The 17792-nt window shown below is 39.7% G+C and overlaps 1 protein-coding gene across 1 annotated transcript; it reads left to right on the forward strand.

Annotated features, from left to right (window-relative positions):
* The first annotated feature begins 9780 nt into the window (after positions 1–9780).
* On the forward strand, positions 9781–11746 carry LOC146610006 (uncharacterized). Its single transcript, XM_085346159.1, has 4 exons — positions 9781–10200; positions 10443–10598; positions 10897–10989; positions 11423–11746. Exons 1-4 carry the CDS (start codon positions 9856–9858, stop codon positions 11744–11746), a joined length of 918 nt encoding a protein of 305 aa, XP_085202285.1. The 5' UTR covers positions 9781–9855.
* The last annotated feature ends 6046 nt before the right edge of the window (positions 11747–17792 follow it).

A 17792-nucleotide genomic window follows, 5' to 3' on the forward strand; every position in this document is an offset into this window, starting at 1 on the left:
TAGAGAGTGCACAGTCTGGATCGCATTCCAGCATTTTGTAGGCTGGTTTTCCTACAAAATACAACAAACATTAGCCCACAAAGCCACCGCGAACAAAGCAGCATAGCGCAACGAATTCAATTCAAATTAAGACTTATTTGTAACCTACATCAATAATTATGTTATGATATATTACGTAATAACTACAACAGAAGACTGACCTTTGTGGGAATGCTTGGAGCAGACTAACATGTGAGCTGGAGTGCTCTGGAACGTTATATTTGGTCTTCGAATGGCTGCAATCCAGGCCATCCGTCGGCTCTTTGTTACTTTGGAAACACGGCTTAAACAATTTCTCTTCCACGACGTAATCAACAACAAACAGCATGTCAGGGCATTATTCTCAACATCCAAATGAGAGGAAGTGTAACAAGATAACAGTATAGTTTGATTTACACAAATGCGAAACAGTGTTTTGTTCATAAACAGTATAAAAGATGGATGTAGGTAGCTACTGTGAAGTCCATCAATATTCATCCGTCAACTGAAGTACAACTACATATTCAGTGGGACGGCTGCACATTTAAACATAATTTTGGCACAAATAGGACCCCATACAGGACAGATAATGGCCTTTCCAAGTAGAAAGTTTATTAGTTCTCTCATTTTAGCTCATTTAGCTGTTTTATTTTCTTGAATTATTCAACATAATCTTGGAAAAGTCTGCCTTATTTTTAATTGCTGCTGTATAGTAAAAACAAGGCCACCAAATTCCCAGGAATCTCTTAGTCTTGACACCTTAGAGATCAGGGAGTGTAGATGCATCCGTTACGGCTGCTGAGAGGCGTGGGCATGTGTTTATGATGAAAGAACACAGCTCCAGGATTCCACCCCTGCCATCTCATTATCGAAAAGTCTTTAAATAGCTGCCTGCATTTTTCTGGCTGTTTCCCAGAGGAGGATCGTTTTCCATCCAAACTCCTGACCCCCAACAATCAACTGGCAGACAGGTGCTGCTCCGGACGAGCAGGGAATGACATGGATACAGATTATTTGGAAAATATGAGGCAGATGAAAAAGAAATGAGATGATGGCGATGATGCAATAAAGAGAAAGATAGTAAAGAGCAGATATTACTGTGACCTAAGCAGCAAAGAATTGCTTTGTGGTTTTTTTACACCAAAAACTATTGTTTAAATTCCCTTTGAGTGACTTTTCTTTTTATCTAGAACTTAAAAAATTAATTCCCTGTATGAGTTTTTTGTATACTGTTGTATTTTGTCAGATTTTATATCTTTCATTTTACACTACTCATATATTAGTACTTTCGTATTACAGCTAAACACCACTAGATGGCCTCATAGCTTAATTTGAACTTTTATGACACTGGGTAACATTATAGAAAATATTTAAGATTTTCTATAATGTTAAGAACAGCTGTTTTATGTTCTTTAAATGCAGAAATGTACTCCCAGCTGTTACTATACCATACTGTGGTTTTTCTCTCTTTTTCGTTTCACATCATCTCAGCTTGCTCAAAACAGCCAGAAGAAAAAGATGGACTCAAACTGTCAAAGATTAATTTACCACGTATCCCCCTGTGATGTGTATTTACTTGACCCTGTCTACTAAATATACTTCATGTGCAGTTAACACCCTGTAAAACAGTGACGGTCGTTCCCCTGAGATCGTGATTCAGTGTTTCCATTGCAAACGTATGTCCCCTGTGCTCAAGAGAAGATGTAATGTTTATCTAATTCACCCTCCTCAACTGCTTCAGCTCTGTGTTTTGGCAAGTCCCGGCTTAGGGAAAGAGACGGTAATTTACGTGACGTTATGTCCAGGGCTGATCTGTTTCAACACATTGTTTAACACTGGGATGATGCACACCCACGCAGCCACTGGGAGAGAGGCTTAGTGGCGCGCCCTCTCTTCCTCAGTTCCTTGCCTGAAAAATGATTAGAGTATAGATGGAGAGGTGATCAGTGTGTGTGCGTGGGTGTAGAGTAGGGCAAGGGGGAAACCAAATATTCAAGGGGGTGTGGTGGTTGGAAGCCCACTGTCCCACTGAGATAGGCCATATGCTGGACTTGCTGCTCCAAACTGCAGTACTTTCCAAACTCACCAGAATGTCCTGTCAGTGTGTCGTCCTCTTTCTTCTGTTTCTCCTTTCCTTCATCTCTTTCATTTTCTCACAAACAGCAGTAAGGTGTCACTAGCAACAGAAAGCTGAACTAGCTAAATATACCTCTTAAACAGCTGTTATATTGTTATATATTTTATTTTCCAGGGTTTCTGGAAGTACATTTTGTTCTATTTCATAAACACTGATGCCATTTGGAGGGAGCAGTTCAGTTTGTTTGGCTTGCATACAGACCTGCAGGACCACCTGTGTGGCACGAGCACAGTGGAGATCACCTGCTTTTAGGTTTTCTCACTCCTGCTCCTGAACTGCATTAACTTCTTCTTTGTAACACACCTAAATAAACTAAATGTGCATTGTCAGCTGTTAAAAAAAAAGGAAAAAATCAGGACAGTTTGGGAAAATGTTTCCTGGTGTTTCATGTTGAAGTGTCCTATATGGGTCATTTGTTTGTGGTTGTGCTTGTGTTTGGGGGTCTGATCACATTTGCCATACAGGGAATTAATATTGTTCTTGTTATAAAGTCAAGATTGAAACAAAGCTATAGCACTGTGCAAAAGTCATGAAAAGAAAAGCACCATCAGATTTTGATCCACCGTGTAATATCATCTGGTTGCATTTGATTTGCAACAGCTTCATTTTTTAGCACGATAATGATCCCAAACACACTTCCAGTGCAGTAGAAGCATGCCTGGATAGAAAAACACACCGTGGAACACTATCCCCAGAGCCCAGTCCTCAACATTACTGAAGCAGTGTGGGATCATCTTGACAAAGAAGGGAGTTAATGCGAGACAAATCCAGTCCAGCCCTGGGCACGACATGCAGTGAATTAATCTGAGAAGGTGCATTAAAAAATAAATGGCCGCGCCAGCCGTGCACATCGCAAATTGGATTCTACAAAGACCGGCCCACCAGGTATTAAAGCCATAAAGCCTTTGAATGAAAACAAATGCTGTTGTGACAGTGATGTACAGTCTTGTTGGTATATGTATGATTTCTATACATTTTACATCAGATAAAAACTTTGGTTGTAAGCTTAAGAAAACTATTTAATAACAGCCAGACATTTTAAATGAGAATAAGAAAGAAAAAGAAAAGTATTTCTTTGTGCCCCCCTTTCCCTGTTAATGTTCTACCTGGCCCCCCTGGCAAAACTTTGCTAGATCCACCCCTGCACAGTTACCAGCTGTCAGCTACATCGAAAAGGATCCTGGTGTTATTTGTCTCTCACACTCTAAAAAGTGTATTTCAGCAGTAGTTGAAGTTACGTAAAGTTCAGAGTTAGTTTCATTAAGATTTCTGCTTTAGTGGAGCCAATCTACATTTGTGGAGTATATCAACTTGTTATTACGTGTTGTTCCCTCAGTACACATGTAACCTGCTATTCTCATTAGAGTCAACCTGCATCAATTAGGTTTCTCGTGACGCAGTGCGTCTGATGTCATGACGTCTCCGCCTTCTCCAGAATTTTCTACCTGCGGTTGAGAACAACAATTTGAGAGGCACTTGGCTGCAGGCAGGACCTCGTGAACAATTTGGTCAATAAGGTAACGAAGATATTACTTTTTCCATAGTCCTTGAAGGTAAGTCAAATGTAGAACACATATTTTAATGTATTAGATATAAAAATATTCCAACTGTATTGTTAAGTTTGTTAAGTGTTTAGTAAACTGACCTGACCAAACCGCTATCATTCAGCCCTGCTAACATTAGCGAAATGTCAGACCTGTTGGTAGTTTGTGCTTGGACATGTAGGTTAAGTTAGTAGTTTGCCGGCGGTACTCTCTTGTTTTAATATCGTAACGCTAGCTTAAAGTTGTGTATTCATGCAGTGTGTCGGTGTTGGCTTACTGTTAGTTATTCATTAGCATTAGCACATTATAGCGGCAAGCTGGGCCGCGGTTCTCTTCAGACTACGTTACTTCGTGCGCGCGCATTTATACACGAGTGGTTGTTCGCAGTATGCCTGTCGGCGCGAATAGTTCAAGCGGTCACGGCCACGGGTGATGTAGGAGGTAAAGTTTAGCTGTGGTGGCTCCAGGAAGCATGCATTTACTGCCGCTTGCATTGCTTTCAATGTACATGACGTTAAGAAGGCGAGGAGAAAGGGTGCGTGCAGCGCTCGTACACGCACGGATCAGCTGTGTGAGAGGGAGATGGTGTGCGGCAGAAAATCAAAATTAGAAATCATAGAAGAAAGTATCCGGTTGTTCAGTGATGACGCGACGAATCCTACTTCCGGGTCTAAAGTAGTCTGCGTTTAATATGGCTTTTGTGTTGTTAACATGTTTAATTTTATGTATTTTCTTCTATTTGATCTCAAAAAGCTCCTAAACAGTCAGTGATCACTGTTGACCTCCCTCGGCTTTTATTACTGCTAATCATTTATTTAAGCTCAGTTTTTAAAACCTTATGATGTAACTACAGCCCAGCCCATGCAGCAGTATATGAATGACTAACCTCGTATTGTGGATGGATTATCTCAGTTGTTCTCCTGGCTGAAGTTTGGTCCTTTTACAGCATCCTGCCATGCGATTACATTTGATCCTGACCACCGAGAACACTCACATTAACTTTTATCGAGTGGAAAAAAAGTTAGCTTGTTTATATTATGCTAACATAGCTGTGTCGCTAGCGGTCACGTAGCACATCATTATATACCAGCTAGCCCAACTTCAGTAACCCTACAAACGTCACTGCTGTTTAGTTTTCTGTCTTCATTTATGCTGGAAGTGATAGCAGAGCTGTACGTTTTAATTTGTTTCCAAAACCCCGCAGTCAGGACATGCTATATTGTATTTAGATAGAAGCTAGCGAGCTAACTCCCTGCTAACTTCTAACTCTGTTAAATGTCATAAATTCCGTTTTCATGGATGCCTGGATGTTAAACTCAAATGTTACACCTGGTAGAGCAGAACGCTGATCATTTTATTAAAGATGAAAGACTTTAGACAGTTTTTCAACTCTCAGTAATGCCATAGTGATCGTTTGATATATGGACCTGCAGCGGAGTTTAGACCCAGACACGGCTAGTGACGTCAGACTGAACAATCGGATTACGCTATTGAACACAGAAAATACAGCCATCAGATTTCTTGTAGACCTAGCACACTTCTGGTCTGTGTCTGAATACATATATAAGTACATAGATGCAGATGAACACTGTAAACATGATGAAAGATCGACAGACTAACTCGAACATATCTTTAATCTTTAGGACTTTGGGTAGCGCTTCCTTTCCTTCCTGTCAACCTCTCCAGAGGGGTGTCTGCTGATGGCAGAAAGATTACATCACCTCTGGTTGGAACCCTGGACAGTGCCACAACCTTTGGCTTGGTGTAAAATGTGATGCCCCATCGCCACCTTCTGACCTAACTTCTTCTCAGCTCTGTGACTACTTCAAGAGGGGCATTCCTGTGTGGAGGTGTGCCAGGCAGCTCGTTTTACCTGTGAACTTGCGTACTTTCACTTCATCAACAACAAAGGTATGCAAGTTCAAAATAGTAATGTCTCATTTAAACTTAATTCAGTTTTACACTGAACAGGAATCGGCTTTATATATAAAACAATTGCAAAAAAAAATGTACCTATGGGCATTTGGGTTTTGTTTTTAAACTTTTGTTTTGAACTTATCCCTTTAAAATCTAATTAGAGAGGGCTGGCTACATTTGATGAATACATTTTGTGTTTAAATGATTCGCTTTGTGTTGGGCAATGTGGCAAAAAGCTGAGATGAGATCTAGTCTCATATCACCATATTGATATATTGTAATATTGCCCAACTCTCCCTCTGTGTTTTCTCAAATTATTTATATACACCCAGTAAAGCGTGTCTCTTTGTTTCTCCAGTGCTATGCTTCATGTGGAGATGCAAGGACTGTGGGACAACATTAACAAAAAGATCTGAATTGCTCAAACACTACAAACTGATTCATAGGCATTACGGACGAGGCCACTCATATCCATGCACTTATTTAAATTGTGCATGTAGGTTCAAGACTTGGAACGCCCTACTGAGCCATCTATCAAGAAATCACCCTGCCCAACAAGCAGTCTCCAAAGCTGCATCCAAATTCACTTGCCATATTTGTGGCCATAATCAACTCTCCACAGAAAGAGAATATTTTCAACATATCTATCAGCATCTTAAAAATAAGGAAACTGTAACATGTGTGTTCCAAAACTGTGAATATAAAACCAATGTCTATGAGAACTTCAAAAGTCATAAATACAGAAAACACTCTGGTACAGTGAACACATTTAAGCCTGGAATAAGTTCTGTTGATGAATCATGTGCCAGTGTTGCCAGTGATATTTCAGATGTGGAAATTATAGAGAGTGATGTAAATTTAAATTCTGCTTTTGACAATGGGTATTCTGAAAACTTAGAGAAGGATATTGAGCTTCAGTGCTCCTTAAGTTGGAACACATCTTTCTTGTGTCTAATGCAGCTGTAGATGAGCTTTTGCAGGAGTTAAACTATTTGATTGGTTCTGTCTCTGTGGCGATTACCCAAAAGACTATTAGCCAAGTATTACAAGACAACGGATGCCAATTTGACCAGTCAGTTGTTGAAAAGCTAGCCAGTGTACTCTGTGAGACAAACCCTGTAAAAAAAGCAATTGGAGATAAAGGTCCACTTTCCAGTCCTTGGAGACGAAAAGCATACTATAAGAGCCACTTTAAAGTAGTGGAACCAGTGGAATATATACTTGACAGAAAAAATAACAAGTCATTCCAATATATTTCAATTTTAAAGTCTTTGCAGCATATTCTTGACTGCCAGACAATCTTGGATCAGGCTGTTAATTTGAATACTGTAGATAATCAGCCTCAAAAAACTTCTGTGCACTACAAAACTATCTTCGATGGTGACTTCTTCCATGAAAATGGACTGTTGTCCAAGCAGGAAAGCATTTCATTGATATTATACATTGATGAATTCGAAATATGTAATCCCCTTGGTACATCACGGAGGAAGCATAAAATTTGTGGATTGTACTGGGTTTTGGGTAATTTGCCACCAGGCTGTAATTCTGCTTTAACCTCAATCTATTTGGCTGCTTTAATCAAAAGTAATGATCTGAAGTGCTATGGGTATGAGAAAGTGTTAAAACCTGTAGTTAATGATCTTGTAATTTTGGAACAGAGTGGGATATTTCTGTCAAAGTTGGGCAGAACAGTAAAAGGCACTGTTCAGTGTGTTGTTGCCGACAACCTTGGTGCACACAGTATTGCTGGATTCTTTGAAAATTTCTCAGGGACATACGTATGTAGATTTTGCACTGCAGAAACATCAGAGTTCCAGACTATTGAAGTCAGAAGTGAAGTCTTTACTTTAAGAACAAAAGACATTCATGCAGATCATTTACGAATTATTGAGGAAAACAAATGGCCCAGTTATTATGGTGTGAAATCAAAGTGTATTTTGTCAAAGCACCTCTCACATTTTGATGTTACCACTGGGTTTCCACCTGATGTTGTACATGATCTTTTTGAGGGAATTGTTCCTTTTGAACTTGCGCTTTGCCTCAATTTGTTAATCAAAAAAAAGTATTTCACATTATGTACATTGAATGAAGCAATATCATCTTTCAACTTTAAGTGGGCTGACAAAACAAATCGACCTCATCCTGTGGCTCTCAGTTTTGCATCCAAAAAAAGTGTAGGAGGGAATGCACACGAGAACTGGAGTCTTATCAGATTTTTGCCTTTGTTCGTTGGGCAGAGTGTACCCTGTGAGGAGCCTGCTTGGCACATCTTAACAGACTTGAAGGACATTGTTGATCTTGTTGTCAGTCCTGTTCATACTGAGGACTCCATTGCATATCTTGGTTTTAAGATCTCCGAGCACAGAATCAAGTTTCAAGAGGTTTTCCCAGATGTTAATCTTAAACCAAAGCACCACTACTTGGAACATTATCCATACTTGATTCGTAAGTTTGGGCCACTGGTTGCACTATGGACTGTGCGATTCGAAGCAAAGCATAGTTTTTTTTAAAAGAGTTGCAAGGAACATCAGATGCTTCAAAAATGTACTTCTTTCCCTTTCACAGAGACATCAGTATCAGATTGCATATCATTTGCATGCAATTAGCTTTGCCAAACCCCCACTGGAAGTAACAGATGTTTCCACTGTTCACATTGATGTTCTTAACAAGGACATCTCAAATGCACTGAGACAGAAGTCTCCAGATATGGACAATGTGTGCTTGGCTAAAAGTGTAGCATATAATGGAATAATCTACAAGTGTGGGATGATCTTGATCCACGGCTCACTGGGAGGACTGCCAGAGTTTGGTGAAATCATCCAAATGGTGATACTGCAGGACAAACTAATCTTCATTCTGAAAAAGCTTAGCGGATGGTATATGGAACACTACAGAGCTTATGATCTCAAAACATCACCAAGCAAAGAAGTGGAACTTGTTGAGCCACAAGAACTGCATGATACCTACCCACTGGCAGACTATAAAATTAGAGGGATGCGTCTTGTCACCTTGAAAAGATATGTCCATGTTTAAAGGGTGAGGCCTCAAAATATGATAAAGTATTTTCTTAAGTGGGAAAACAAAACCCAGACCCATACAATACTAATGTGTTCTCAGAACATATTTATTTTATACTGCAAGCCAAAGTGGTGTGATGATGTCATTGGCAATTCATCAGTTATGTCATTTTTTTAATGCAGGTCGCTGGATTCCAGTCAGTGAATGCTAATCCTATGCTCTCCCCCCTTCTGCTTCTCTTCTCTTTTTCTTCTTTCCTCTCCTTGTTGTCTCCTATATTCTCCTCACCTCCTCTCCTTCTCTCTTCTCTTCAGTGTCTTCCATATTCTCGCCATCTCTCTTCTCCTCCCCTCTCCTCTTCGGTTTGCCTTCTCTCCTCGCTGCCTCAGCTGATCTCCACCTCTCCTCTTCATTTTCTCCTCCCCTTTCCTCCTCTCTTTGCCTTCTCTCTTTTCCTCTAGTTTGACATTAAATTCTCCTAATTGGAAATGTCAGTGGTTTACATGTTGATCCTCACTAACTGTGCTTGTGCTTTGTTCTCAGACCACCATGGCTGGTTCAACACCTGCAAGACTGAAGGTGATTTTAGGAGAGAACAACATTGAAAAGCTGACTCTTCCAAATGGCATCCCAGAGTCACTTGAAGACCTTCTCAGCACGATAAAGACTACCTTTGGGTTAAAAGGTAACTTCAGACTGCAATACATGGACCAAGACTTTGGCAACGACTTCTTCAATCTGAATTCTACCACCGAACTTCGGAATTTGGGGACAATCAAAGTGATCCACCAGCAAACAAATCCACCTTTGATCAGTGCCGATCAGTCCACTTCATCTCTGTCTCTTTCATTTGAGTCTGATGACGGTATTTCGGTGGCATCAAATGACACAATTATCCTCTCATCCCCTGAATCTATGTCATCTCGAACACAACAGTGGCCAGAAGACTTTGCAATTCCCCAATTTTCATATGACACAGAGCTACAGCTAGAGAGGGGGAATACTGAGTACCGTGTGAGCCAAAAAATGTTGACTTTAAGCGCCCGAATGCTGTCTGATATCCTGAAAAGAGTTGCAGAAGAAATTTACCGTTACAAGGCCTATCCAGAGGATGCACATTTCTGCGCAGCTGCAGAGGCCCTTATCAAAAAGCACCCATGTTTGAAAGAACCTGGATCATTCAATGGCTGCTACGGTTGGAAACAACGACTGAAGTACAAAATGGCAAACTACAGGACCCAGCTCAAATTACAGGGGTGTCCAGAGCTGTGTGTAAACTCACTGAAATCTAAAGCTACTACAGATGCTTTCCCTGCTAAAAAAGTGAAGAAGCCAAAACGTTCTGAAGCTAACTTTTATCCATCCTTTCCTACTGGTGAGACTCTGGACAGCATGGAAAAAGTGAGACTAGAACTTCTGACAGAGATCGGGATAAGGGACAATGAAAGGGTCATCGCAGACAAAATGGCTAACACGTTTGCCTACAGACGACATGAGGTGGTAAACCAAGAACCAAGCATTCAGGAACTGAAGGACAGATGGCCTGCACTCTTCACACAGAAAGAGGTAAGAATGGAACTGAAGTGATCGAAGTCTGTATGCTTCAGGATTTATTGCAGTTAACTTTCATGAATCGGTCATAACTTGATGTGGTTGAGATTTTATAACACTGAACTTAATGAAAGAATTTACATTTTGAATTCCCATATATGTTGTACTTTTTGGGATATAGACATTTTGGCATACAATCAGTTTCAGCATTTTGTTCCATAATACAATATCTACTGTCATTTGTGTTTTGTTTTTAGATAAATACAGAGTTCCAGAGGCTCATGGCTGTTCCTCTTGAGTGGAAGTTCATGGCCCAGTTAGACATGCACTCAAGTCAGCTGATCAAAGTCATACGTGCCAAAGGAGGAGCAACACGCCAAAAGATTGCGAACATCATGGACACATTGGACCAGGTAAATCTGTACCATCAAACAAGATACTTCGTAACTAAGAGGGCTGTCAAAATATATCTGAATCCTTCATAAAGACAATATGGGCAGGCCAATGCTAATCATGGCTTTCATATGCATGAATGTTTTTAGCGACTCAAAAAATACACCACTGAACTCATCCCCTTTTCTTTTTGTAATGAATCTCTGGGCTTGTGAATTACTGTTTTTAAATAAAGTACATGTAAGTTAAGCAATAAGAGTAAGGATGTCTGTCTTATGAAATTTAGAGTTTAAAATTAATCAACATTTGTTGTTCTAGACAGTGGACATTAATCATCGGAGGGAATGTGTGCTGAAAGCCCTCACCATCTTCCTGGGAGAAGATGCAGATGGCCTGATCAAGGAATACCTTGTAAGTTTCAACAGTTTGTCAGAACATCTTGTCAAAGGGACACAAAAAAAGTTAACTGTTAGAACAAACATAACACGTGAACCATAGTTGGATTGCTGACATGTATTTATTATCATGACCATATTGGACATTATGTAATTCCCAGCAACAACACATTACATATTGGATTGACTTTGTTTTAAGTAAGACGGGCTTACTTGATTATTTAAGTTCAAAGGAATAGTTTGACATGTTGGGAAATCTTATCTTTCTTGCTTACAATTTGATTAGAGTCAGATTGATACACTTCTCTCTGCTGTTTCTGGTGTGTGATGACACCCAGCCAAGAAATAGCCCAGCACATAACACATATTGGTACATCACCCAAACACTTAATCACAGTAAGAAGTGAGGCTAATGATGATTTGTGTTTGTGTCTTGTACCCCTCTGTAGGACTGTGGAGCAGATGATGTTCAGAGGGACCTGGAGGAGGTCACCATGGCAGTGTATGTGATTCGGAAGGAGGGGGAGGGACTGCAGGAGCCACCTGAAGACATTGGCATTGTCATTGAGGGTGTGGAAGTGTTGCATGAACTAACTTCGGTTGCCTCAGCTTGTGCCCTGCTTCTAGGTTTGATCTATGCACTCAACCTAGCTTATCCAAAACCCTTTCGCTTCACTTTTGAAGTGCTCCAAAAAATCTTCATGCAGCTTGATCAGCACAAGATGTCCCCCAAAGTCCAAAATCTGTATATCAAACTTCAAAGCTCCCAGTAATGGCACAGAACAATGACCAACAAATGGCCTTGTGCCATAATGCGAAGGAACAACTGTGTTTGGACATATAGCATGTAAAATATGTAGTCTCTTTTGGATGTTGGGCCTTTTTTATGCTCCAAGAGACCTCAAACCCTAATTTAATGTGCTTTTATACATACTTTGTATGGTATTTTTATTTATTTTTTAATTTTTTTTTCAGACATATTTGCCTTCGTTTCAAGGGAAAGGTTGCATTTCAGGTTTGATGTGCTCAGTTATACAACAAACTGTTGTGACATTCTAAAACTCTAAAGGAGTGTTTATATTTTTTCATCCCCATTGGTCAGCTACACTGTTCAGATATTTATTCATTGACAGTTTCTGAATACTCTTGGGGCACTTTTTCATAGTTGACACTATATGTGTTGAGATTGATATTTGTGTAATACTGTGTTGCACTTTACACTTTGATGACAACTTTGTGGTCCTACTAAGCGTTACTTGCATTTTGTGCATATGTGTTTTAAAAAGGACAAATGTGTAATGTGTTTGACCAAAAGCTGTGTTGGTTGCCATAAAGGTAATACTTTATTACATTTATACAATAAAGCATTTAAAAAAAAAAAAAAAAAAAAAAACATTGGATTTTGAATTTTTTGAAAAATATTTTCAGCCAACTTAAAATTTTGATTTAAGCTTTATTAAACAAACTAAAATTTCATTTTAGAGTCACTACAAAAAGTAATTTACACTAAACCACATTATTAGGTTAGCAAAGAGCAATATTTTACTTTTGGGTTATGCAAATTATTGGGTTGGAAAAACTGAAAACTTTAAGTTGAAATGTCTTAATTTTAAGTTGGATTAATGCAAAATGTTTATTTGACAACAATTAATTTATTAAGTACATGTAACTTAAATCAGTTGTGTTAATCTAATGTATTAACTTCATTTCAAGGAACTTAATTAAATTTGGTGTTACCAATTGAAATAATTCAATTAAGTTGGTTCAACTATTTTCTTTTTTCAGTGCAGAAACAGTTCATAACTTCCCTTCAACTCATTCATGTCACCTAATCCACCACCTTTCATTGTTTATACCGTTACAAAAAAATAAAAATAAATCATCGGCCCATAAAAGCAAAAATTCACCATCGGCCCACCGAGCAAATGCCCGGTATGCCCGATGGCCAGTCCAGCTATGGTCGTGCCATCAGTTAACCCTTTGACCCCTGTCTTAGTCTCTGTCTGTGTTATGTTTCCTGTTTTACTTTGGTAGTCTCTTGTCACGTGTGTGTTATGTTCAGTTTTGCTGCCCTTTGTCTCATTTGAGTCGACCTTTGAAGTATATTTTCTCTCTGGAGTCCTGCACTGCTGTGTGGTAGGTGAGACTACACAGCTGAACCATGACAGTCATGGTGGTAGCTCAACAAGGTTTCATTTTGGAAAATATTTAATTAAGAAGACAATTTGAGTGGTTACAATTTTGTTTGGGTGTTTGTAAGCACAAAAGAAATCCAGCTGTGTAAAGCCAAAATAGAACCAGACATGATGCACATATGATAACACTTTTACTCAGAAACTGTTTATGAGGAACTGCCAGTAATGATGAAGCGAGTAACTAGTTGCTGCTTTGCCGGACTCTTAGTTCAGTGTCTTAAAATAAAGTTGCATAATTTGTTATTTTGTGGCAAAGAAACTCAGGAAATGATGGATCCACATCTCTCAATCTTGCCGTTACACATGGGTGTTCTCCTGAACATCCAGTCAAAGTGAACTGCTTCTTCAAACGCACTTTAAAAATGTGTTCTTTCACAGCCGGTCTGGAGATCTAAAGCGAAGACTATCTGTTGACAACCAACTGCGTCCTCAGGTTAGACTACTGACTCGTGTTGTTCCTGCCCATCTGTCATGTCTTATAGTCGTGTCTTACTACAGCTGAGTGTGTTTTAATGACAGTGACCTTATGTTGTGTTTACTTTGAACAGAGTGCTTCTGCTACGTAATTGTCATCTCTTTACCATCTTCAGTCACTCGCAGTCTGTACCAGTAGGCTTTTTATGGTCGTAAAGCATCACTTAATATGATGAAGTAGGCAGCCTCGTGACCTTTTTTCAGTGTGTTTTTCCACTGTTCTGGATTAAGCTTGTTTCCTCCAGTTGACAATGATGAACATGCTTACCTTTAAAAAGGCACAGAGCATCCACGACTTGTTTGACCCCTTCATTTATCTCACCCCAGCCTCCCTTCAAAGACAATCACTTCTCTTTCAAACAAAAGCAGATTTTTTTGGTATTACATCAGCTTATTGTGACTGCCGTTCAGTGTAATCCTTGTAGGCTTCTTCACAGGCACAACCAGTTCCCATGAAGGAACGCTGCAGATGAAAACAGCTGATAAGGAAAGACGACACAAGCTACGCTCATGTTGACAGTCAGGATCATTCAGTGGCGTTCAGTCACCGGTGACGGAGCTTCGGCACAGAGTGAACAGAATCAATAAAGAAAATCATTATAGGATATGTTCAGCGCAGGTCTTGCGTTTTTAGATTTAGAGATTTTGTGTGTTCATGAGGTTGTTTGTCTGCTTGAGCTTGCATGTCAGCTTAACCTTTGCTGTAGGTGCGTGGAATTTTTAGCAAAGGAATTCATCTGATAAGAAGACATTTCTTTGAAGTGATCTTGATCAGCGATGGAAGGAGGATACTGTCGCAAGAACTGGATTTGCAGCTCATTTGTTTTAGGGAAGTGTTTTTGTACTGTGAGCCGTGAAATACCTGAAGCTGACAACAGCAGCGCGTCTTAAAAAAAGCTTTCAAATGACGACTTGCTGGGATCTTATCTAAGGGAGAGCATCCTCTGTTTGGACTGAAGTGTCATAACAGCATTTAGTGCTAATACTACTAAACTACTACTCAGGATATCACTCATCTGCTCTCGTCACAAGAGGCTCAATTGGTGCCACTGTTTTTCACAACTACAGTCATTTTAATACAAAAGCCCCTCTTGCCTTTTAAAGGGTTTACATTACAGGACATAATAAAAAATAATCTGTCCATAACAGGTGTTAAAATTAGATGACTACAAACTATAAAATATGACATATTATACTGTGTTAGAATTAAACTGAATTGCCCAACAGTGTGTGGAAATCTAAGTACACCCTTACTCTCTCCATTGAAATTAAGAGGGTAGCAACCACGTTGTGCTAATTAAATGCAACTGTAGTGTTAACTGATCATCAGCAAGTGTGAGCAAATCTATAAAACAAAAGGTGTCAACAATCAGCTCAGAGAAGCAGTTGTTGCTGGCCATCACAGCAGTCCATCGTTCTGCAGTGAGAAAGATTACTCAGTTATATTTTATTTATTTATATAGCACATTTAATTACAACAGGAGCGTTGACCAAAGTGCTGTACAAGAATACAACATACCTAATAAAATAACTTAGAGTATTGATAGCACTTTACCACTCAGAAGAGGAAAACATTTAAGACAGCTGCTGGGACCAGCAAACTCACCTCACAGTCATTCTGCACAATGCTCAAAAAACTGCAACAAACCCCAGAGCTACATCTCAGACTCTACATGCCTCTGTTATTGTGTTAAATGTTAAAGTTCATCACAGTACAATTAGAAAAAGACTGAGCAAGTTTGGCTTGTTTGGAAGGGTTACCAAGAGAAAGCCTCTTTTCTCTACAACATGGCAGCATAGCTTAGGTTTGTCACGTTGCATCTTCAACCACAAGACTGGAACAATATGCTCTAGACAGACAAGACCAATGTGGAGATATCGGACCATAATGCACAGCACAGCGTTTGGAAAAAAACCAAACAATACCAACTTTCAAGCACGGTGGCAGAGGAGTGATGATTTGGGCTTGTTTTGCAGCCACAGAACCTGGGTACCCTGCAGATATTGAGGCAGATGTGAGGCCATCACTCTGACAGCCGAGACTTGCCTGAAATTGCATCATACAGCAAGACAAGCACAGCAGCAAAGAATAACCTGATTGAAATCAATGGAGAGACCTTAAGAGAGCTGTGCATAAACGAATACCTGCAAACCTCAATGAACTGAAGCAACGCTGTAAAACGTAGGCCAACATACATCCAGGATGACTGAAAGTCACAGAAAATGAGTCCTTTTAGTTATCCCTGCTAAATGTGGCTCTGCAAGCTACTGAATCATGTGGTGTACTTCATTTCTCACTTTTGTAGTTTTTGTTAAATAATTAATGAAACAGTGTAATATGTTATGTACTGTTGTTCATCCGAGGTTGTATTTAAACAACCTTAAGGCTACGTTCACACTGCAGGTCTTAATGCTCAATTCCGATTTTTTGATCAAATCCGATTTTTTTGTCTGCTCGTTCACACTACAAATAAAATGCGACAGCAAACGCGCTCTAGTGTGAACGCTCAAAGCGGCCCGCATGCGCAAAAGAAGATGTCACACACAACGCGCTCTGTTTAGACCCAGAGCAACAGTATTGTTTGACTGATGGCCCTTAATATAAAGACTTCGGTCTTCACGTTTCCCAATTTTTGCTTTAAGTTATTTTGTTATTTACATAATAATGTAGATAACCTAATAATGATCCTTATTGCCGTTTAAGAGAGGAGCGGTGCTTCAAAGGATAGCTGTAGATTTCTGTCAGAATCTGCAGATTATACAGTACAAATAAAATGTTTACGTTGTCTTCCCAACAGTTTCACTGACATCTACACTGGATGGCCAGGAAGCGTTCGCGATGTCTTCTCGGGCGCTTCTCTGGCGCTGATAATTGGCTTCAGTCTTGTGTCGGTGACGTAAAAGGCGGATTTAATGCGACTTGACCGTTCAAACAGCAGTCGCTTTCTAAAACATCGGATATGTATCGGATTCAGTACCACATACGAAAGTGACCCAGATCGGATTTGAAAATATCGGATTTGCGCCGTTCACACTGTCATAGCATGATCGGATATGGGTCGCATAGGGTCAAAAAAATCGGATTTGATGCGCTTTCGCCTGCAGTGTGAACGTAGCCTTAGTGGGTGGTAGAGGCTAGATGATTATTTTTCAGTCTTTAACGAAACAGTTTGTTGTTTCAAGGCATTTAATGGTGCATATGTAATGCACATGACAATGCAAAGGTTAATAAAGATGTTGTGCACAAATCTATTAATCCATATTTTTAGATATGGATTTACTAGAGAGTGACAGACTGCTGTTTTCAGCTCTCCTAATCTGATGTTGAGCAAGTGGCAATCCTGTTATTTTATTAGAGAACTGGCTGAGGTCACCTCAGGTTTCCTGTTGTGAGGTCGGAGCCTCATCTGAACGACCCCCAGGGGACGCTCAAAACAGGCAGATGGGGAAAGAAAGACAAACGGGGAAGAGAGACACAAAGAAAGAAAGAACGAGGTGGATGGAAAGCTGTGGCCTGTTTTTGTCCAGCCCCAACAACCCAGCGGTGACCACACCCTCTCAGGAATTCCTGCTGCAAAAATATTTCATGGCATGTTTTTAAAGGAGTAGTTCATCCTTACAAATATCTCATTTAAAAAGCCTTCATATTGAGGTTAATGCTGCAATATTCTGCGTGCAAAATGTGATGCAACAGTAAAAACACACAAGGAAAAATGAGGACAAAAATAACAGTAAAAAATAGTTTAGAAAAACTTGATGCCAGAAAATAAGGATAATGAAAAAGTGTTGCTTTCTAATGTAACTCAGTTAAAGTAGCGTGCTCATGGGGCAGTAAAGCTGAAACAAAAATAGAACAAAAAGTAGAAAATTGGGTGTTATTATTTGAGTCAATTCTGCATGTAAGTGCGTTTTTCTGTATGTGCGTTTGTATGAATTGCAGGCCAGATGGCTCAGTACACAGCCAGTGTGTTTTGGCTCTGACTGCTTCCAGATTCTGAGAAATACTTTGAAAACTACAAAAACAGCATTATTCCTGATGTCGGACACGCAGAGCTTTGTGTGTTTGCCTGGATCGTGTTTTATTATTTTACCATCTGCCATTTATTTAATTTGCTTAACCCATGGCCATGTTTGTGTATTCAAGAAGGGT

The sequence above is a fragment of the Diplotaxodon limnothrissa genome, linkage group LG22, assembly GCF_057381915.1.
Source record: "Diplotaxodon limnothrissa isolate DT_005_m linkage group LG22, D_limnothrissa_male_GT1.1, whole genome shotgun sequence".
Taxonomy (NCBI): Eukaryota; Metazoa; Chordata; class Actinopteri; order Cichliformes; family Cichlidae; genus Diplotaxodon; species Diplotaxodon limnothrissa.